This window comes from Centruroides sculpturatus, unplaced genomic scaffold (genome assembly GCF_000671375.1).
Source record: "Centruroides sculpturatus isolate CEXI.00-Female unplaced genomic scaffold, Cexi_2.0 scaffold36, whole genome shotgun sequence".
NCBI classification, from domain to species: domain Eukaryota; kingdom Metazoa; phylum Arthropoda; class Arachnida; order Scorpiones; family Buthidae; genus Centruroides; species Centruroides sculpturatus.
The window spans coordinates 345,219-369,166 of record NW_019384384.1 but is presented as its reverse complement, the minus strand read 5'-3'; the positions used below and the strand labels follow the sequence as shown (position 1 = coordinate 369,166).

Below are 23,948 nucleotides of genomic sequence, written 5' to 3'. Positions count from 1 at the left end.
ATATTTCTACAGTAAGAATAAGAATTAAAATAATAACTGGTAAAATAAACTTTCCATATTTTTGTAACATTTAAATGTTAGTAGACTTTTTGATGTCTTAGGAGGATACCAATTAGAACAATTTCAAGAAGGAAAGTATTTATTAAACTTAATGATTGAAAGCATAAATGCATTTGAAGATCAAGTTACCATCCCTGGTATATAAATATAAGCTCTTTTACTCTTATATCATCATATAATAACTTAAAATTAAGCTATAGATTTAAAAAATTTCTAGCACAAATTAGACTTAAAAAACACTTAACTTTGACAATAAATTTTTAAATATGTTGCTCAGATGTCATATTTGAATTAAAAAAGAATCTGTGTTGCATTTGTGAATTGACAAGTTCCTTGTGTTGTGAAGATTAACTTTGTAAAATACTTTTTCCTAATCATATGGATTATCATTATTGATTGAACACTGCTATTAATACTATTTATAAGCTGCACAACTTTTTCATGATATAAGCAATTGTAAAGAATATAATATAACAAGGAATAAGGTAATGACTAAAACATAAGGTTGCTAAAAGCAAATTAATTTAAATTATAATGTTTATTAGTAAAATTAAAAATTATGTTACAAATAAAATTGCAAGATTCTATTTTATATCAGATTAATATGGAGAACAGTATCTCCCATAATACAATAAAGGTATATAAAATAAAACATAAATATTTTTTAATAGCTGGTAGTTTCCATGTTTTCAATTCTCAATATTTTGTAACCGTTACATTTATTTTTCCATTTTCTTTTAAGTTTATGACTGAATTATTTTATAGCTTTGTTGTTTTGTTAATAAATAAATTTATATATTTTATTCTTTATATGGAATTCTTAATTTTTATTTAATATATTTACACAAAATTTATATTTTATAAGTTGTAAGAGGCCATGCTTATAATAGTGATTATATGCATAAAATTAATAAACAATTAAATGTTAAATAATAGTACAGTGTAATACAACATAAAGTTCTGAAAAAATAATTCAAACTTCCCATTTGACAATACCGTATTACTCGCATATAAGATGATCTTGCATATAGGATGAGATATGATTTTAAAGATACATTTTGTACACGTTTGTACTTAGTGATTAAGCTGCTAGAAACAAAGTGTGAAAGGTTTTGTCTTACTTACTTAAAAAAAAAAAAAAGAAAAGAAAATTAGATTTATTAATACAATTCTAATTTTATTTCATTTAATCACAAATAAAATATTAACACTCCGTCGAATCCACACTTNTGCTAGAAACAAAGTGTGAAAGGTTTTGTCTTACTTACTTAAAAAAAAAAAAAGAAAAGAAAATTAGATTTATTAATACAATTCTAATTTTATTTCATTTAATCACAAATAAAATATTAACACTCCGTCGAATCCACACTTATGAGTTTCTCTGAATTCTGATTTCTGAATAATCATCTGTTTACATGTCACGTGGGAATGGATTAAAACTTATATCTCATGTGTTTTTGGAATTTCAATTCAGAATTCAATTCAAAAGCTTTGTTTTTCCTATTGCTATTAATCTTTACTCCTGACAATACACAAGAATGATTCAAATGATCCAGATAAAATAGTTGTTTTAAACACCAGAGGGTGAGCATCTGGTAAAAAATGCAAATACATGGTTTACAAAAATTATTGCAAAAATGCAAAGAATCTTTTGCTCGCACATATAGGCCAACCTAGGTTTTTGAAGCAGTGAAAAATGAATAAAAACCTTGTCTTATATGTGAGAAAATACAGTAATTAAATTTGAAATGTATTTTATAATATCAGTGATTCTGTCAAAATGTATAATTGGAATATGAATATTTTTTTCTTAAATGTATATAAACTTTAGCATTCATTATATAATATTGATTCATTTCTTTAAGATTTTTTTAAAATTTTATTTTATTGTTCAAAAGTTTTAATATTAATATTTTTATATTGAAATATTTTCAATGAATCCAAATTCAAATTTTATTAGTAAATTTACCAATGGTCAGTTTACAAGCAGTTAATAAAATTAACAACTCTTTTTACATAAACTTAAATATTAAAACAAAGTTATAATTATTAAATATTTTCTGACAATACAAAAAACATTAAATTGAACCATTATACAAGTAAATATGATATTAATTACGTACATATAATTTTAATGAAATAATTGTACAAACTATAAATTTGATCAGCTTCCATTGTAGTCCAAAAATTAAACAATTGACTTTGCTAAGACTATTCATATATTCCAGATTATATTCTAATTTGACATTTTGATCAAGTTTATATCATAATCTTTTTAACAAAATAAAATATTAGACTGAACCTACTCAATTCTAATCAAATAGCATAACTTGGAACATCATAGTTCAGCCTAAACAATCTATGAATAAATATATTCTGAATCACACCAATTTTGAACAGAAAGTCCATATCAGAGACATATAGGATGAAAAGCCTCTTAAATAATGAAAAATTATTTAATAAAAGAAAAATGTTTTGGCTTTAAAAAGCTATCATCAGAATTAGGAAAATTGAACATAAATTTATAATTTTAATATATCATACAAAATAAATACAAAAGTTGAAATTATTTTTTAGAATTAAATAACATAAAATTTTAAATGTACAGTAATGAATATAGTACTAAACTATGTTAATCTATCTTAGGTTTCTTCTCTGTTGTTGTTAATGTTCAACTTTCCAAGACATGGACATATCTATATAGGACAGGGGAGACATAATATTTTTGTACCAGAAAATTGTCCCTCTCCCAATGAGTACTGTACACAACATAAACATCTTATTTTGTATAGTCACTCAAATTCAACAATAAGAAATTTTTCTTACTCATTGCCATTGCTTGTCCCCAATATTTAAACAGATCAATCCCAATGTTCCAAAGATACTGTATATATTTACAATATATGTTTGGAAAGTTAAATGAACATTTGTCTATTTTTAACTATTTCAAACACAACTGTCACACATGAGCATCACGTGTGACAGTTGTGTTAGTTAATGTTATCATATAGTATAATATCAACATAATCTCAGAGTATGCCTTTATTTATTTCTATATGTACTAAGAATTTACTCTCTTCTTTAGAAGTACAAATTTAATTTTCTGTAAATATTTTTGGAATGTAAAATTATTCAAAAACATTTGTAGCAAATTAAATTTGATTTCTAAACAAAGTTACTTCATTAAACTTTTTTAAAACTTTCTATTATGTGTAATGTAGAGATTTCTATAAAATAATTATACCTACAATTATGTAAATTTTTTTAAAAATAAAATTGAAGATTATATATGTTATTTACTAATAATTAAATAATTTATCTATAATTATTATTTAGATTAAATTATTATTAAATTAGTTAATCTAAACTAATAAGATTTGAAATTATTATTTAATTTTTAATTATATTTCAGTATCATTGCAAAAGATATTTAAATCATTTTAAAACTTTTAAAATGAAATTCTTCATCATTAGTTAAGTTAAATGATAAATGGTTTAATTTCAAGATAAACAATTACTTAGTTGTTTTAAACTTGGCAAAGAGCAAGAATGAGAAAAAAACAATCATTGAAGTAATTGAATGAATATGTTTACTCAGTATGTTTGTTACGTTAGATAGAAAAAAAAAGAAAGAATTTACAGGTTGTCTATCAAAATTTTATACATATTTTTTAAGTTTTTATGATTATTTTAGTTTTAATAATGAATTATACAATAAATGATAATGAAAAACAGATAGCTAAAATTTCTAGAATGTTTATTAACTAAAATCTGATGAATTCATTTATTAAAAGTTCTATGTGACTAAAGAATTTTGTAATGAATAGAAAATTATTGTTTTAAATTAGGAAATCAAAGTTAATATTTATTTTTCTAAATATTGTAATTATGTAAAAATATCTTTAAACTTATATGAACTAAAATAAAAAAATAAAGTTAACAAACAAGAAATGCTTTTAGAGAGGGAAAATAACAAAAATACAACTGGAGATTGTCAATAATCTAACCTAACCTAACCTACCTAACCTAGTGCTACCAGACAACAGAAGAGTTGAACAATGCATTGATTGAGCATTTTCTCATTTCACACTAGGTTACCTGTACAAAACATTTTGGTGAACTTGCCACCTTAACAGAGCAATCCCAATGGAGCTCATACTGATATTCTGAACAAGTAAAGTGTAAGGTACATTCTGATATATGTTTCAGTATTTTCTTTTAGAAAAGCAAAACACAGAGTGATGCAACCCTGTATAAGACAACCTGTATAAGAAAAATACAAGAAGAATAAATTTTTTGCTGGGTATTCAGAATTTGATCTTATATTTAATTTTTGCATTCAGTTAGATACATTTTTTGACTTAAACTTTACTATATAGATATATACACAATAATATTGTTGATATATATAATGTAATATTGTTTTATAGTTATATAAATTAAACAATTTTAATCAATTTCTATTTTAATCAATTTCTATTTCAGTATGTACTGTTTTACCTTTGAGTGAAGTAATTGCAATCACTCCCTGTGACTGTAATGGTGATCAGACTTCTCGAACTATACAGTGCCATCATTGCCGGCATTCTCGAGATCAAGTCAGTCCTGCTATATCAGAATTAGTTCCTTTACAAGCTCAAGCTGTACGTTTGTATTATGCTATTAGAGTTGGAAAATATAGATGGTCTTTGACAAGTATTTTATTGCGCCCAGTTGAATTGAATGTTTTAAGAGAATTCATAAGCAATTTACAAGCTACTTTAAATGGTAAATATTAATAACTTAAAATAAATTTTAGATGTTCACAATTAACTTGATGAATATTTTACACATATTTCAGCATCAAATTTTCAATAGAATCTATCAATAATATAGTTTAGTCTAGTTAAATATCTATAGTTAAGAGTCACAAAATTCAAAGTTCTGATAAGTATATAAGTTGGATATTTTCTACAATGGTTTGTTATAATTAAACCACTAATGTTGAAGTATATTATTGTCATCTCATATTTCTCTGTGCTGTTTTTTGATATTGAGATCTTAAAATTAACTGAAGAAAGGCCTGACTGATTCTTTTTCAGATTAAGCCATAAAAAGTCATTAGATACTAGATATGAGTGTTAATATCAGCAATCTGTTTTATATATATTAAGATAAATTGGAAGATAATTACAGTAACTACACACTCAAACCACCGTCAAATTAAAAAAAAAATCTTTAACAAAACTAACATTTCTGGCCATTTTAAATGGTTATCTTTCAGGTTTACAAAACATTCAAATTTTCAAACATTAGAACTTTAGAACATTAGAGAACACAATTTGAATTTTAAGGAATAAATTTTGATTGGGTAACATATATGTTACATTATACATGTGCCATTGCAATGTATGTATGATATTATTCCTCATACTGGTTTTAATACTTTCACCATGCAAAATATTATAAAAATTTCCCTTGAGGAAAATTTTTATAGTATTTTGCATTGTGAAAGCTGCCAGCCACCATACATATATCAACACCTTTCAAGGATAAAGACCAAGCTTTGGTCACACAGCTGGAGTAGCCTTTGGATCTAACCACTGTCTTTTACAAATGACATTAGCATATAATACCTACTTTTCATCCCTAGTTACTATTCTGTCGAGAAATGGGGTTTGCCTATTAAGAGTGTCTATTAAGAAGTGAAACATATATAAATAATTGATCCAGACAATTCTGTTCAGCAAGGTCATGAGGAACCATATTCCACACTTGTTTATCTTTCCTACTTGTTATGCCTGTCTAACTGCTGTTCATTGGAACCTTCCATTTTTCTCAATTTCTCATCTGTGAAACTTGCAGATGAGAAATGTGATTCACATGGCTACAAATTAATTAACCTTTGAAACAATAGTTATTAAAATATATTCATTTTATTTGTATAGCGAGAGTAGTCTTTCTAAAGGAATTCTGCGAAAATGTAGATGTCTAGTATCATCAAATTTTGAGATATAGCAAAATGCACAGACTGGCATTATTATTCACAATAGAATATACATTACAAATGTAGATGCTATTAAAATTATATTTTTTATTTCAAGTGTTTTCTAATAATTCAAACATTTTTTACCAATGAGTCCTCAGAAATATGACTTAAATTTGTTCGTGACCTGGTTTCCATATTTAATGATATAATTAAAAGAATTGAAGCAGATAAGGCTATCCTTTTTGAAGTATTACAATAAGAAAAACAGCAAAGAAATTACAAGCAAAACTAGACACTAATTTTATTTTACTTGTAATTAGAGTGATTCGACAGAACTAGTAAATCATGATGAAATCAATAAACAATGGTTCCTAGACCACACAAGAAATTTTTATAAAAATTATTTGCAGAATTTAGAATGTTATGGCAGTAAGTACCAGTATGTACCAAATTTTGCTTGAATCACATTAAAATCCAAAATTTTATGAGATCATGTTTAAAAGACTATATTTTGTACATGAAAAATATCCTCAGTTGGTAAACAAAAACGATTTGTTCGATGAAGGGTGTTGTATCAATGAAGATAATGAAGAACAATTGGCAAGAATCTAACATGTATATAGATGAAAGATGGAAACAAATATTTTAACATTTTAAAACAAACTGTGTGCCATATGATAATATATTCAAATTAGTTTATTAGTTCAATTTATATACACTCACTACCAAAAGTTAAGCATGGAGTGATAAACTGCGAAAAAATCGACAAATACAGCTGTGATTGACACGAAATATAGCAGGACAGTAGCAAATATGTTTATACATGAAACAACACAAAGAATTACATAGAAAAATGAAAACAATATTGAATTTTCATAAAGTATAAGATGAAATCATATTGGAATCATTAACAAAATGATGTTTAAATCCAAAATAAACAAACAAAACTGACATTAATAGGGTAAATGGTCACCCCTTATCCTTACACAAAGTTTACAGCATGAACCATGCTTTCCATGAGGTGATCAATTCACTCCAGAGTCAAATAAGTGCCATTCCTCCTGTAGAGCAGTTTGCAACTCTGTGAGAGTGGCAGGGGTGGGAAACATGCACACACAGCACAGCCGAGGGCATCTCAAAGATTCTCAATGGAATTGAGGTCTGGTGAATATGCCGGCCAATCCATACGTGCGATTCCCTCACTCTTGAGGTAGTCGTCGACGAGGGCAATGCTATGGGGTCGTGCGTTATCATCCATTAAAACAAAAGCAGGACTAACTACTGCAGCATACAATTTCACAATGGGTTCGAGGATTTCATCCCGATACCGGACAGTTGTCATAGAACATCCTTGATAGATGTGCAGGTCAGTGCAATATCCTAACAAAATGCCTGCCCACACCATAATGCTTCCACCTCAGAATGCATGATGCTCGATGATGTTCTGGGGTTGATTGCATGTGCCTTTTTCTCTCCATACTCTTACACGTTTGTCATCTGGCTCCAGGGAAAATTGCGACTCATCCATAAACATAACGTTGCCCCAATCAGACACAGTCCAATTCACATGTTGCTGACACCATTTTAATTGTGTGCCTCTGGATTGGATGTATAGTGGAACACAAACTCATGGTACCCGGGCATACAGTCAGTTTATGTGTATCCTTCGGTGCACAGTAGTAGCAGATATCATTTTACCAGTGGCTGCTGCAACCATCGATGTCACACGTGTAGAGGTTGCTCTTCGATTCTGCTTGGCTACAACAGCAATATAGCGATCTTCTGCAGGGTCATAACTCTTGGGCTACCGGCCACAGGTCTTCGGACAACTGTTTGGCTTGTTTGGAATTGTTTCCATAACTGTGAAATGACTGAATGATGAACACTGAAGAAAAGAGCAACATCTGTGATTGATTGTCCTGCTTCAAGGCGTCCCACACACCGCCAGCACTCACTGTCTGTCATTCGTCTTCTGGAAGTCATAGAAACATGTCAGTCATGCACACTAATTGTACGACAGTTCTCCACAATTTTTTTCACCACTTACATGCAACTCCTCTCACCCTTCAGAAGACTGGCTTCTTATATGACTGCCTGTTTTGCATATTTAGCAACACGTAACCATAATTGATAGTAACATAACATATTTGCATACTTCCTCCTACCTCTGCAGTGAATTGCAGCCTCTCAAATGCAGATTTCTTTCTGGACATGAACATTTTCTGCTCTGTGCTTAACTTTAGGCAGTGAGTGTATTATACCATACTTAATTATATTGCTATTTCATCATATTAAATAAATTCAGAACAAGTAATTTGTTATAAATACAATTATATAGATTCGTCATAAACAGTCTGCAGCCTCTGGTGTTTTTACAGTGTAATTTTATTATCCTGTTACCTTGTGCCTTTATGCTACCCATAATTAAGATGATGTTGAGACCAAATGATTGCTGGAATTAAATCAGACTACTTTACCACTACTATTATCCCATTATGGCACTCAGTTAGCTATTGCTTTACCCCAGCATAGTGTGTGTATATATATATACACATACACCATGCTGGGGTAAAGCAATAGCCAACTGAGTGCCACAGTGCAAAAAACATTATTTTGAAATGTTTTATGCATTTAATATACCATAGGTTAAACAGAAAACAGACAATAAAGACTTGTTTTCATGAAGCTTTTGATTATTACTGAAACTAGCAAGAGGCACTATTACATAGCAGCTTGAAATTTTGTTGGCTAAAAATGTACGAAGGTCAAAATTTGGCATATTTATCAAAATATTCTGTAAGAGAATGAGTTGTCCAAAAGTCCAGGACTGCCTGTAATATATATCAAGGCCACTGTTACTGTTTGTACAATGTATAAACAGTAACGGCGACCTTGACATCTGAACTATGTTTAACATTGATAAAGTTAAAATACAAATACAAACTATAAACTTAGAAGTATATAATTTGTATTTGTATATTAATTTTTAAAAGATAACCTAATATTTTACATAACTGCATAAGTACATACTTAATGTGTTAAAAAAAATAATTTTAAACTGAATTTGTATACAATTTTAATTTGCTCATTTAGTTCTGCATTCCATGTATTTTATCTGAATATATTTGTTACAGAAGAAAATGTTAATAGAAGTACTATTTGAGTCCATTTGACCTTGTTTCAGGTGTTGATCTTCATTTATATTATCATAAATAATGTTTCAATGCAAATAAACATTGCAAATACAGTAGAGCATAGATTATCCGAAAGAATTCCAATCAGAAAATTTAAATTTTTGCCAGTGCTGTGGCGCTGCAATCTTTGCCTATGTCTTGGGCTACTCAAATATTTTACGTTTTTGATACTAAATTAACTTCTGAAGTATAATTTTTTATTGTTTTTATATTTTTCAATATATTTATTNACAGCTATGAAAATTCAAACATTCAAAATCGTTCCATAACAAACTTTGTTTTATAAAAAATTGAAGTTATTCAATTTTTATTCCTGAGGAAGGCCAATTACTTCATCTTGCAGGAATTGTAGCACATGTTATTGGTAAGTAAAATGTAAATTCAAAATTATTTTATATATTGAAATTTTACAAAAACATTTAATAATAAATCTATAATTATTACATGCATTTATACAATATCTATATAACTTTATAAATGAGACAAAAATTCTTATTTTCTTTTAATTTATAAACTTCTGATTATATTTTATTACATATATGAAATACAAAGCACAATAGTTTATACTCCAAATTATTAGTATATCATAATCAGATTATGCTGTTTTTTTTAATACTAGATGTTCAAACAATTCATTTTTTTAGCTCATCTTCAGGAGGGTATATTTTAGAGTACACCATTCAAAATTCTAGAATATCAAATTCAAATATCTTCGGCATTCAATAGAAGATAATCTGTTCTTCACTGTTACATTGTTTAAATTGTAAAATCTGTTGTTTAAGTTTTAAGTTGTTAAATTTTAATTTTGTTTAGCATTAAATTTAAAAAATAAAATTAGTTTTATATATCTTAATTATTAAGTTTCATGTTAATTTTTTTATAATATATATGATTCACCAGAAATTAACCTCTCAACGTACGAACTATTAAAAAGAATGGCTTCAAATGAAAAAATTGTTTATTATTATTTAAAAGAAAGCATCTATTTTATCTGGAAAAAAGTTTCATTCGAATTTTTTCAATTTGTTAAAATTGGTTCCTAAATGGCATCTTCTCCTTTGGATAGCCAACTTTACAGGGGCCCCCTGCGATTCGGCTTCTCTGTACTATTATTAGTTTTGCCGAGAAGCTGCCATTCGTCGGTTAGCAATAAAATAATTAAAGCATCAACAAAATGTAAAAAACCTTTAGTATATAGTGAAGATTCCTGTCTGTCCTCCATCTCCTCAGCATTGCAAGAAAGTTGCTTGAGGAGATGCACAGCCTGAGATGTTCCAAGTTTACAATAGGTTCATAGGAATACATCTCCCTATTGAACTCGTTCAGTATATATAGTTTAATTAATTAAAAAAATACAGTTTATTATGACACCATACTGTATCGATTGACACACTAACAATCAAGGATAGGTTGGTGATCAGATGTCAGATGTCTACATGGTAATTTCTAAGCCATGGATAGACTCTGTCAGCACTTTTCATCTGATCTCAGATCTCATCCATCATTTTGTATTTCTCATATGAGCAAATGAAACACAGAATAAAATCAGAATTAAATGAATTTGATTCCATCTATTTCAAGTGTTTGTTTAAGAACTTTAAACATGAAAGTAGCTTTTTTTATTTGCTTATTTAATTAGAGAAAGCCCACTTTCTCTACTTAAATAAGCAGTTTGTAAAGTTGTATGCTTGAGTCTACAAAAATAATATGCTTGATTTGTTTTTACATTTAAAATTTACTTCCAGTTTTGTTTCCTATTGATAGTAAGGATTTGTAATTTATCAGCAACTTACTTTTGTTAGTATATATAATTAAATGAAATTTTAACTGAATGTTTGAAGAATGAGTTTATCCTGAAATTTGTTTTTTTGCTCTGCTACATTCTGTAATCAAATTGACATCTGATGATAATTTTTTAATAAAATCAGATCTTTGAACTTTACAGACCTAGGTTATCAAAAATGAACATGTTAAAAGTTAAAATAAGAGAAAATTGAAAAAAGTAGAATTTTCCATTGATGTCTCTGAAGATAATTGTCACTTAATTAGATAGAAAAAATCAGTTTGCATTGTAATTTTTTAAAAGTACAAATTCAGTTTTATTTTTATATTTTTAATGAGATACTGTACATGAAATGTATGTATTACATTTTATATTAATTAGTATGTGATATTTATCAACAGAATATAATAGTAAAATATTTCTTTATTGTTAAAATGAAATCATTCATTTTATAAAATGATCATATACTGTAATGTGTTTTGCATACATATATTTTTATAAATGAAATTTTAATCAACATAATAAATTATTTAATATATTATTTATCAAAATGTTAGCAAAATTTTTATCTATATTTTTTTTTTGTTTTTTGCTTTTGTTTTTAGTGACACAAAGAGCTAATCATGCCAAAGATATGTTGCAAGAACTTGACCTTAAGCAATTTGATGGGTAAGTTGTTTCATAGTGAAGTTTAAAAATTAAATTAACTATTTGAAGAAAAAATAATAATGATAGAAAATCAAATTTATTAATTTTAATCATCTATTTGGTTCCAGTTTTCAAGTTTTTTTTCTTTATCATTTCATGTAATTTTGGGTTATTTCTGATATTACTTCTATTCATATTTTTTTACTATTTAATTTCATTTAATTTATAATCTTAAGTTTTCTGTAATATAATCATTTCTAAATTTGTTTTTCAATTTTGGTTTTTTGCAAATACTGAGGGGAATTACTATCAGATAAAGATATCAATTTAGACTATGAATATTTTATCACATTCAGTCTATGCCCCAAAAATTTCATTATTCAACAGTCTGTATCATATAACATTACTGATCTTAGAATTATTTTTTAGGACCAGTTGAACAAGTTACCGTTTAACATTAGAACCGCCAGTATCGTATGTTAAAATATAATAATGATATAACTTAAAAAATATATGAAAATTTGAATTGAAAACTATATTAGATATAGTACACTCTTTTCAAACTGCAGTTAAATAATAATCAAACACTGACAGGAAAACTTTACAATGCAGCTTGACAGCTATGAAAATTCAAACATTCAAAATCGTTCCATAACAAACTTTGTTTTATAAAAAATTGAAGTTATTCAATTTTTATTCCTGAGGAAGGCCATTAAAATGCCGTAAACATTCAATTAGTTAATAATAAGCTGCATTTTAAAGGCTCTTTTTTCTATGTTTGATTATTAGATATAGTACACTTATTATAATATGTTTTTTATATTTTATAATAATGAAGCACTTTTTTCATACATAAATATTTTGTATTGATCATCTATATCAGGCTTGGCCAACAAGTTGTTGATTTTTAGTTGGTCATAGGTAATATGGCCTCTGAAGATATCAAAAACATTTGTAATTACTATGGAAATATAAATTTAATTTTTTTCACCACAAAATCTTTTAACTATTGCTATGGGTTACTAGTACTGTGCTTTATGAGATAACATGTCTCTTTCTGATTGTGATAGTGTAAAGATCATGGGCATACTGAATGAGAAATACAAGAACAACATGCTCATTGGTGAAATTTAGGTTATATTGTTACTTTAGAAATTGCTTTATGCCCTAAACAATTTCAGTTATATGCAAAATGAGTGTCAAAAGAGAAACTTGTGATTCATGTGTTGAATGGAAATAAAATTTGTTTTTATGCTGAATGTAAAATGTGCTGTTTAATTTGTTTAACATCTTTATCTAAAAGAGGCACATGGAACATCAATTACTGTGCAATAAATAATTGTTTTATAGCATAATTTTATAAGAATAGATTAATAAACTTTTATAGAAATTAAAATTTGATAGTAGATCATTGGTACCTTTTTACTCATTAAAGTTGATCACATCGCACTATAAGTTGCCAAGCCTGATTGATTGAATATATCAGAATAATAATTTTTGCATTCAGTTTCTTGGCACATTTCTGTTCTGACATTACTGATATTACCAATACATATAGAGACTGTGCTGAATCTGCTTTTATTGAGTATTTTCTTACTGTTTGATTTACAACATCAGCTTCATGTATGAGATTGTTATAAAGTTATATCACTTTAGGTGACTTTTCCATTTATATATAGATGTAAATTTTCCAATAGTACATTTCCTGAAAGCTGTTACAGTATATCTTAGCAGATAAGACAATAGTTGAATCATAAAAAAAAGGCTTCCAAAATCCAGGGTCATCTTATCTGCCAAGGACAGATTAGGACAGATACAAAAAAATTAGACTGAAATTTATATAAATTAAAACCATTATAAAAAGACAGACAAACGGTAATTATTTACTAGAAGAGAGTAGGGTATGTGCACAAAATAGAATAGCCCATATGATGTTTTTGTGAATAGTCAGGATCATTTCCCAAATGCCGAATCAGTATCAATGTTTTCAACAATCACAAGGCAGTGCTGCCAGATGCAAGAAAATAAAATTTGTTCATTTGAAAAATTACAAATAGGACATAATCCCGTATACGCTATACAGTATTATTATTCAGATGATGATTGCTGATCTAAACTAATATAAATCTAAATTCATAGGCTGTTGTTTGGGGGTCATCTCATAAGACAGATATATGTCTTATAAGAAAACTTCGATGAAAATTTATACCTCGTCTTACCTGAAGGTCATCTTATCTTCCAAAATATATGGGAGTTATTTGATCACATTTCATCTTCAAAGCAAACAGAATTTATATCAATAGCAAACCAAAATTTAATTTCCAAACTTGTAAGGTTTATTTACCATATACTGAATAAGTTTGCATTTTGCTTTAATACAAAAAACATTTCCTCCTCAACAGGAATACATTTTTCTGCTTATATAACATAGTAAATAAATTTTTTTGCACCAGAGAAAACAAAATAAATTTGCCATTTTAAATTTCTACTTAAATTAATATTAAATTTAATATATTTCATAATCTTCCAAATTCTATTGAGACATCAATCTGTTTTCTTTCAAAGAATAAACCACAAATAATTTACTTTTTAACTTTCTAATATATTAACTATCTATGACTTTATTTTTATAAATATTTTTCTTGAAAATTTTTAGATATAATTTTACCATATTAAGAACTTTCATTGATAAAAGTATTAGAAAAATCAAAACATCAAAAATAAATTGTTAGAAAAAATATTTGTGACAAAATTATTTTAATGCAAACTCTTATATGATATATTCGTATCAAATCTGTTTTCTTTGTCTATTTCTATAATAATAATAATAATAATATCTTCTTCAACAGCAAGCCAAATTAATTAATACATACAGAAACAGAAATTGAATACAAATTAAAGTAGAGCAAATACATTTTTGCTCACTAAAAATTTTATATTGAAGTATTATCAGTAGAAGTTCTATGATAATGTTTAATCTACTTAAAGATCCTATTTCAATTCAAAAAATGGCATATAACTCACACTTTGCTGAGATGTGTAGGAATTGAAGATGTTTAATTGTAAATTTGTAAGATTTAATGTATATATTTGAGATTATTTATTAAAGTTTATCAGTTTTTACATACTTTACTTGTTTGATATTAGGCTTTTGTCAATTACATTAACTGTAGTACATGTATGACATATTATTTAGCTTAAATCAATTAGGAATAAAATAGATATTTATTTTACTTATATAGTAATGCTTTGTTTTCAACTTTTCCATTCAATACTTGTTGAATTGTTTTTTATTTTTAACAGATATAAACTGATAAAAAATAGTAACATATAACTTTCTGTTCATGTTTCACATGAACAGAAAGTTATATGTTCTCCTTAGGCAGAATATTTTGTGGGAAAATTTGATGGTAATGCTGAAATAACTGTAATTTTCAAGTTTTTGTAAACCTTAAAAAGGTTTGGCTTTATAATCTTTAATATAAATATTAAATGAAGGTAACAGTGTATATATCCCTCAAAAGATGAAAGAAAAAAGTTCAACACACAACACTTGATAATACGAATAAGGTTTTTTGTTTTTTAGTAGGGATCCTATTTACATAGTCTTTTAAATTTAAAAAATTTAATATGTAAAAATTTTCAAATTATTTTAAATTATATACTGCTCAGTTAAAAAAGTTCATTGCAGTTTTGTGAATTATACAACTATGATTTTTTCATATTTGTATAATTCACATCATGCAGCTTTTTCTGGGACATGCAGATGTAAAACTTTCAGATCAATAAAATTAATTTGTGTGATTCAACAATATTTTTTAAAAATCATCTAATAAATAAAAGAGAAATTTTGTAAGTTTGTGGCACTGTTCCATCTGTTACAAGTAGAAACATTTGTATTTGTATTGGCAGTGTTATCAAATTTTGTTCTTTTTTCCCCTCAATGTTTTCAGGAAATTTATCTTTTTATATATGCATTTTCCTACAAATCCATTCCATTGTATGTTATAGAGAGATTTGCAAAAGCCCATAAATTTCTTTGAAATGATCATAAATGCTCATTTTAGCAAATGAATCATATTAGTTTATTGCTTCCAATATAAAACATAATGCCATATGAATATTTTGAAAGTATTTACTTAAAAAAATGTTATTTATATTATTTCCCATCTACTTTCAAAGCTTCTTTAAAATATAATGTGTATCTGTTGGAATATATTATTTTAAATTATTTTATTGCCAGTTCTACTAAAAATTACTTTCTTTGTTGTTTGAGAGAGATTTTTTAACTTTCACAAATATTTCTGTAAAATATGATGAAAAATCTATACAAAGATAGATAAATAAAATAATACTTATTTTATTGAGAATTGAAAGAAAACTGACAACATTTCTAATGCATCAATGGAAACAGTTATTCAGTGAAGGCTTATATAGTCATTGTCTACCATGTGTACCAACATTTAACAAAATCACTTGTAGTTTTCAATCCTATTCAATATTTTCTTAAGATAACCCAAGTATTGTTGGGTATATTAGCTAATTATAACAAATAACCAGTAGAAATTACACATATTTTATACATTAATATATAAGATCAATCTGGTCCTCAGGTCTGAAAATATTGAAGATAAAATCAAATGGTTAATTCTATTACTAAAAATACAACTTAGAAACTTTTCTTGATATTTCATTTGTATTTCTATCTCTCTAAGAAAGAGTGAGATAAGCTTTTAAATGAAAACATGTCATTGTTTTTAATAGTTAGTTTGTTGTTAACAAACAATATAACTTTATGTAAATTTTTACACAAGTTATGCATAATATAAGTTCATATATAATAGCTTTATACTTGCATAATAAAAGAAAGTTGGTTAATATTGACTGACCGTTAATTCCCTAAAATAGGCAGCAGGATGGGGTCAAAACTCTGCATCAAAACTTTTCTCTACTGGTTGTTGTTTTTAAAATCTCTTCAGAGTTCCATTAAACTTGCTATTGGATATAAATGTGTGTGACTGACTATTAAATCCATAGATCACCCTTCCTACCCCTACTTTCCCAATTATCACCTAGTCTACAGAGGGTTCACTTTTGTTTACACAAATGCTGTTTTTGAGGAAAAATGATGTATTATAACTGTTAAGAGTTGTATAACATAAGTACTTGCATGTGTAGCAAAATTACCACAGAACTATTCCATCCTGTCATCCTATCTTCTCTAAAATAGACAATAAGTATTGACCAAGTGCAATCTCTTTTTGCCATTTATACATATAATTTTAAATTATAATTCACTTCTTTTTGTTATTTAAGGGAAAAAAAAAACTTACTATAATTCATATTGATTTTTCAAATATATATTTTTTTTTTTACAATCATCACTACTATAACCTAATTAATATAATAAAATTCTTTACAGAATCAAGGTAATTGAGAATTAGCTCTATATAATAAATTTATATTATTATGATACTAATAATGAAAAGAATTTAAGAAGATACAATGTTAATTAGTATTAATATTTCAAAAATTTGTTTTCTTTTACAAAACTTTAGAATAATCTGTGTTGGAGGTGATGGGATGTTTAGTGAGCTTTTGAATGGTCTTATACTGAGAATACAAAGAGAAGAGGATTTAGATATTAATGATCCATTTACATTCTTGAAACGTCCTACAATACCTCTTGGTGTGATACCAGCTGGTTCTACTGATGCAGTAGCTTATAGTTCTAATGGAACAAATGATCCAGTAACATCAACATTATTAATAATTATGGGTGAGTATTTTTATTTTTGCATTATGTGAAGAGTTTAGTAAGTTAAAGAGAAGAAAATAAAATCTCTTTTAAAGAAAAGATTTATATAATTGAAATAAATTTATATTCATAAGGTCAGATGTAACTTTTATGTAAAATTTAATGTAATAATTAGGAAAGGATTTTAAGGTGCAGCATCTTTCTAGAAATATAGCTATTTTCATAGTTCATAGCTATTTCACTTCATTTCATTTTGGGGCTTGAAATAAAGTGAAATGAACACACTATGTTGCATCTTTCTTCCACCTTTTCATAAGATTAGCACACTTTCCCCCATTTCTCTCTGTATTGACACTTCAGCATCTTTTTCCTTACTTTTCTGTGTTTTTTAAAGATTAGATAGAAAAATAAATAAAGAAAATAAATTATTTTCACTCTTCAGGAGCAGCTACATAAAATCCCATACCCTTATTTTGTAGAGCAGATTGAAAGCTATAAAAAAATAGTAAATTACCATCATTGTAGTCACAATAGTTTCCAAGATAATGTATTAAAATCCCATGAGAAAAAAAAACAAGCTTCGATAAAACAGTAGCACTTGATTCATCAGTTCTTTGAAGTCCATGCCCAGTATATAAAGAAAGCTCAGAAAAAAAGAGCATTTCATTCTGGTCTTGGACTCTGATGAATAGTTGCTCTATATAGTTGGTTGTGTTAGTGTTTTGTAACAGTCCAAACTAAAATCCATTGTTCACAATAAAAACATGCCAGTGATTAAGAAGAGAAAGTTGCATGCACTTTCAGAAGAATTCAAGATACAATTCATTGAACTGATGGTCTCATTCTTCAATGTGCTGCCTATGATGTAAATATTGCAATCAATGAGAAGCATCAAATAAACAATAAACCAGCACATCCAGTACAGCAAGCATGCGAAGAACATTAAACTTCATAAATCAAAACCTAAGCAAACTACCTTGATATGTACTGTACCTTCACTTCAGGATCTGAAAAGCAATAATCATTGAGTTAGTTTAGTGCAGATCTTACCATGGCATTAATCCAATCAGGAATTTCACTCCATGAGGTAAATAATCCTGCATTCAAATCATCTCTTGAGAATACCTGCAAAGGTGAGAGCACCCTCAGAAGAAATTTTTATGAAGTTTTCTTAAGAAGTGGTCAGCAAGCATGAAGTAGGATTCATGTTAGATGAAATTACCAATGAGCTGCAAAGATATATATTGGATGTGCTAGTATTTCCATTATCTGGTGAATGGGTGAAATTCAAGCTTTATAAAATGTACAAACTCTAGAAGACTGATGCCTGCACAGTAATGCAGTCATTCAATGATTTATGCATGAAGCTATGGCCAGGGAACATACAATATGAAAAAGTCAGGCTTGTGATGAGTGATCAAGTACACTATATGCTTTTGGCTTTCCAACAACTGAAGACCATGTACCTTAACTTCAGCCATATGATATGTATTGCACATGAACTACACTGTGTTTGTGAAGATATCAGGGTAAGGATACAGTACAATAAATGACTTCATTACTGCTTTGAAGAAGATTTTTATAAAAGCCTCTAATCATCAAGTCACTAGATTTCACTTACCATGATACCCTGTCATAACCAGGTATGGTATTTGGATGAGATGCACAGCTTTCTTGTGCAAAAACTTTGACAAAATTATATACTCCATATGTGCCCTAGATTCAATAGATGCAGCCATTAAGCAGACTCAACAATTGCTTAATGACAAAAACCTAGAGATAGAACTTTTCACAGTACATGACTACAAGTATTTGCCTGATGTAATTCAGAGTTTGGGAGAAAGTATGGAGAAGGAGGAACAGTGGAAGAAGTTGATGACTGTGAAGGACAACCTTGACAGATTTGCCAAAGCTAAATTTGAATTAAATTTGAACAATCTGGATGTGGAAACTTTTACAACTTTGACTGAACTCCCTTTCTGAATGCTTACAACATATTCTTATTTGATTTCTGTTGATAGAGTTTCTCTACATACAGAGCAGAGTTTCTGTACATATAACGATCTGTTGAGCTCAAAGTACCAATGACTTATTTTCAAAAACATAAAAATGTGCATAATTCAATGTAACAAGGTAGTTAAAATGTCATGTTTGTCTCCTAAATGTGTTTACTTTTGCAATATTTGCTGGTTTTGGATAAAGAATGTTCATGTAACTGGTTCAGACCTGAATAAATGCATTTCATCAACACTTTTGTTTTTTTGTACCTTTTTGTATACTTTTTCAGAACCTTTTTTTCCCTCTTTTCCAACCATAATTTTGCACCTTAAAATCTGTTCTCTGATAAAAAGTTTCATTATATTGCAAAATTGTTTTTCATAATACATTATATAGTCATTGTATTCTTAGTTTCAATTTTCTGCTCTCAAATGGTGCATAATTTAGTGATTACATGCTAAGTGTAAAAACTTCAAAGTGTGATAGGTTAATGTACATCTACTGACTTCAAAATATCTGAATGAGAACAATATAATTATAAGAATAACTCAAAATCAAGCACAAAGTAAACAACTTTACCAAAAACGTTTTAAAATTATCTTAAAATTACCATCGTCAAGGTTAAAATTGTCATTGGAAAGTGGAATGTATTACAGTATAGAAAACTTTTTAAAACTTTTAAAACATTTTTACAGATGTCTTTTCCTGATTGAATGGTGGTTACTGTGATGATGATGGTGTTATCGTACTAGTTTTGGACCTTATATAAAACTCCCCAGGCTTGTGCTAATGTATTGTCCTTAAAATTAATTGCTGATCTATTCTTGCATGACTTATAAATTTCAAGTTTTCTAGGTTTTTTTATGTCAGACAAATTCTTTGAATGATATATTAGACAAGCTTAGTCAAACTGAGCATGCACATGCACATTCACATTCACATCTAAAGCAAGCATGATCAACACTGTAATTTTATTTATTGAAGTTAAGTATTCCTGTAAGTGTTGGTATAAGGATGTGATAGCTTGGATATAATAACTTGGCCTGCTCTATTGTCTATTACTGGTACCAAATAAACTCCCAGAAGGTTACATTTGTCTAGAGAGTTTTTGTTGTTTTTGAGCAAGCTATAATTGGTTGGACTTCTACATGCTAAGGTTATTTTGTTAGCTTTGGGCAATTAATATCTTTGAAGTTGTATAACATGAGTGTGTTATATGTCATGGTTCTGACAGAATTTAGAGACTTTAGTATTTTTATTTTTAGTGCATTGTGTTTCATAATTAGTTCCTTGATGACTCTGTGATGGAATCCATATTATGTTGAAAAGTTAATAAAGCATCATAGTTCCTCATTCCTACTGATATTGTCTGAGAATGTTCATAAGCTCTTTGAAGGCAGCTTTTTAAACAAATACAGATTTTGTGAGAAGGTGAAATAAAAATAGGATGGTAAGTAGGTTTACAATGAACTGAGGTGGAGATATGTTGGTCTTCAAGAGTGATGTTGATATCCGGAAAATGAACTTTGGAGAATGTTCCTGTTTCAGATTCAGATAAAGCCCATAGAAGGCACTTAAGAAGAGATGCATGCTTGGTTTACTTCTCCAAATAATTAAGTTGTTGCCAATACATTTCAATACAAAGAGATGTTGTGTTTGAAGGCTGGGAAGATTTTGTTTTTGAGATGTTGGACAAAAAAATGATTTCACATAAAATACCTGAAAGGAGGCTTCTCATGGGAATGCCTTTGCTTTGCAAATAAATGGTACATTCAAATTGGAAAAAAGACAAATGGCAAGTTAAGTCCATGAATTCTAAGATGTTCTTATGATAATTACTTGCATCTCTTATATGTATAAATAGAAAATCTTGGAATATACAGAAACAAGGCTCAATCTTGATAGGATATAAAGAATTGAAGTCAAAAATTATAAAGTATGAATCTGGCCCCAATTGTGTGTTATGGAAGAGTTCTATAAACTCTTATGAGATTTTAATGGTGCAGTTGTAAGGTTCAATGTTGTTAATAAACCAATTAAGGATTCACTCAATTGGAACAGCAGTAGGAGAGGATGACTTGTCCACTACTGGGTGGAATTGTTTGCCTTCTTTGGCAAATGCAAAAATTTTAGGTGTTGAGGAGATGAGCTGGAAGCATTTGTCATATTCCATATTTGAGTTAAAGGAGTTTTGGTGAACCAGAGCATTGTTTCATCTTCTGGAGGCATTGAGGAGGTGTCTTAGTGCAACCTGTATCTCAAAGATGCTTTAAAAATTACAAGCAAAACTAGAAGAATTACAAAAAGCTTTGAAACAAACAGGTCTGTTTTGCCAAGCATAGAATCTCCAAAAACTGCTGTATATATCTTCTAATTCAATTTTTTTAAACTAGCAGTAAGTTATTTCGACAAACTTTAACTTCACAGATGCACAACAAGTACAAAAAGATGAGAACTGTCAAAAAAAGATAATTCTAAACAACAATTATAAAATGTTATCAACAACAAAATGCTTTGAAGAAAGTCAACATCATCTTTAGAAACTTGCAAATGGCTAATGAAAAATGAAGCAATACAATCTAATATGAAAGACAAAAAAGCAAGATGATAAAAGCTATGAGAACCACAAAAGAAAAGGTTGAGGCATAGTTTTTGAACATGATGACGACTTGAGAATTAATACCAAAAAAAGTAAAGAAGATATATTTCCTCTTGGATACCATAAGAAATGTTCACAATAAATTCTTACCTGAGAACAAACAATTATTTATTATGACATTGTCACAATGCCAGGCTGCAATTTTTAATCATATCTTTTAAATTTATTTAATTTAAAATATATGCTCTCTCAAATTAGTAATGGCTTGCCCCCATACATCATACTTTTTCTTTAAAAATAGAGTTGTACTGGTCATCTATGTAACATCTTTCAGAAGAAAATTTTTGAATTGAAATAACAACTTCTGATTTGCATCAGATGTTCATATATAGTTAATCGGGACCTCCTGCCCCAAAGCTTTCTATATCTGGTCTTGACTTTCATGTATCTAACTCCATTCTCGAGATTAAGGGAGGACCAACAAACAGATGACAATGGGAATTTATAGGTCTACAGTTTTTTCAAATTCATCCCAATGTGATCTCTACCTCATTCTCAAAAATGCAACCTTTTTGGATTGTATTCAGATGAGCTGTAGAGTGAGAAACATGCCTCTGTAAGAAATGTGCAGACTTACATTTTATAATTTCACTAAATTTTAAGTCTGATTGAAATTCCTTATTCTGTTGTTAAGCATACTTGATTTAAATGATTAAACAAGACAATTGCTTAATGATTGTGTGACCATAACACCAATGTATAGTCTGAGTAGTAGTTAGTCTTGAAAGTTCCCAGGAATCTGAATTTTTCACCTAAATGGATGGGACAAATGTCATCTGAAGACCAGATACATACAGAATGTTTCACTGTGTTTTTAAATACATCCAGAAATGAAAGCTTATATCATTCTTGCTCTAATATATAGGCCTATCAATAACAATAATAATGACTGATTATCACATACAATTAATTGGCAAAATGGCCAATGTGGTCAATTACCTATTATCTGCAGATTAATTAGTGCAACTCTAATAAAAAATTTTGAAAGTAGCATGAGAAAATATAGTATTTAGAAAATCTATACTGTAGAAGAATCAGAATTGTGAGGAAGTTCTTGTCCTTATTTTTTTTAATCATATTTTTTCATAAATTAAATGAGTAAATTTTATTCCTATTGAAGAATTTATTTCATAATGTGCAACAATTTCTTATTTGTCTCTGAATATAATGTATTAGAATTTTTAAATAGAAAAATTTATTTAAAATTTAGAATGCATATTTCTCAGTTTAGTCACTACAAATGTCTAATAATTGTTTTTATCATTTAGTTATTTAATGCTTATATTTAAAAGTTATAAAATTATGAAAATGTAAATGATTATTATTCAAATAAATCATGCAAACACTAATGAGAATATTGATTATTAATTTATAATTGTTTGCTTTTTTTATGCGTAATGAATACCAAAATGGAGAGATTATAAAATTGAGTATTTTGACAAAAGCATACGAAGTATTAGGTATTTATATAAGATTACAGATGATTTCAAAATTTCAGGATCTATAAGGACCTTGAATAAGTTCTCGCTGTTTTTTTGTGAAAATTAACACTTTATTTAAAAAAAGTCGTAATAAACACGTCACTGAAAGTATTGTCCATCACTAGCCACTACTTTCTCCCATCATTCTGGCAGCATTTGAATTCCATGTCGGAAAAACGACACGTTTTTTGAGGCTATCCAAGAATCAACCCATTTTTTGGCATCTTCATAAGAACGAAAGTGCTGCTCAGCCAGGCCATGTGACATCGATCGGAACAAGTGATAATCGGAAGGGGCGATGTCTGGTGAATATGGCGGGTGGGGTAGGACTTCCCATTTAAGCGTTTCCAAGTACGTTTTCACCGGTTGTGCAACATGTGGCCGAGCATTGTCATGTTG

The 23,948-nt window shown here is 28.2% G+C and overlaps 1 protein-coding gene across 1 annotated transcript in view; it reads left to right on the top strand.

The window, feature by feature from the left end:
- LOC111618012 (ceramide kinase-like) overlaps nt 1-23,948 on the top strand; it is a 53,682-nt gene that overhangs the window by 10,954 nt on the left and 18,780 nt on the right. Inside the window, exons 2-5 of the mRNA XM_023359431.1 lie at nt 4,546-4,832; nt 9,541-9,586; nt 11,611-11,674; nt 17,212-17,432. Coding sequence (XP_023215199.1) covers nt 4,546-4,832; nt 9,541-9,586; nt 11,611-11,674; nt 17,212-17,432 — 618 coding nt within the window. The remainder of the gene's footprint in view (nt 1-4,545; nt 4,833-9,540; nt 9,587-11,610; nt 11,675-17,211; nt 17,433-23,948) is intronic.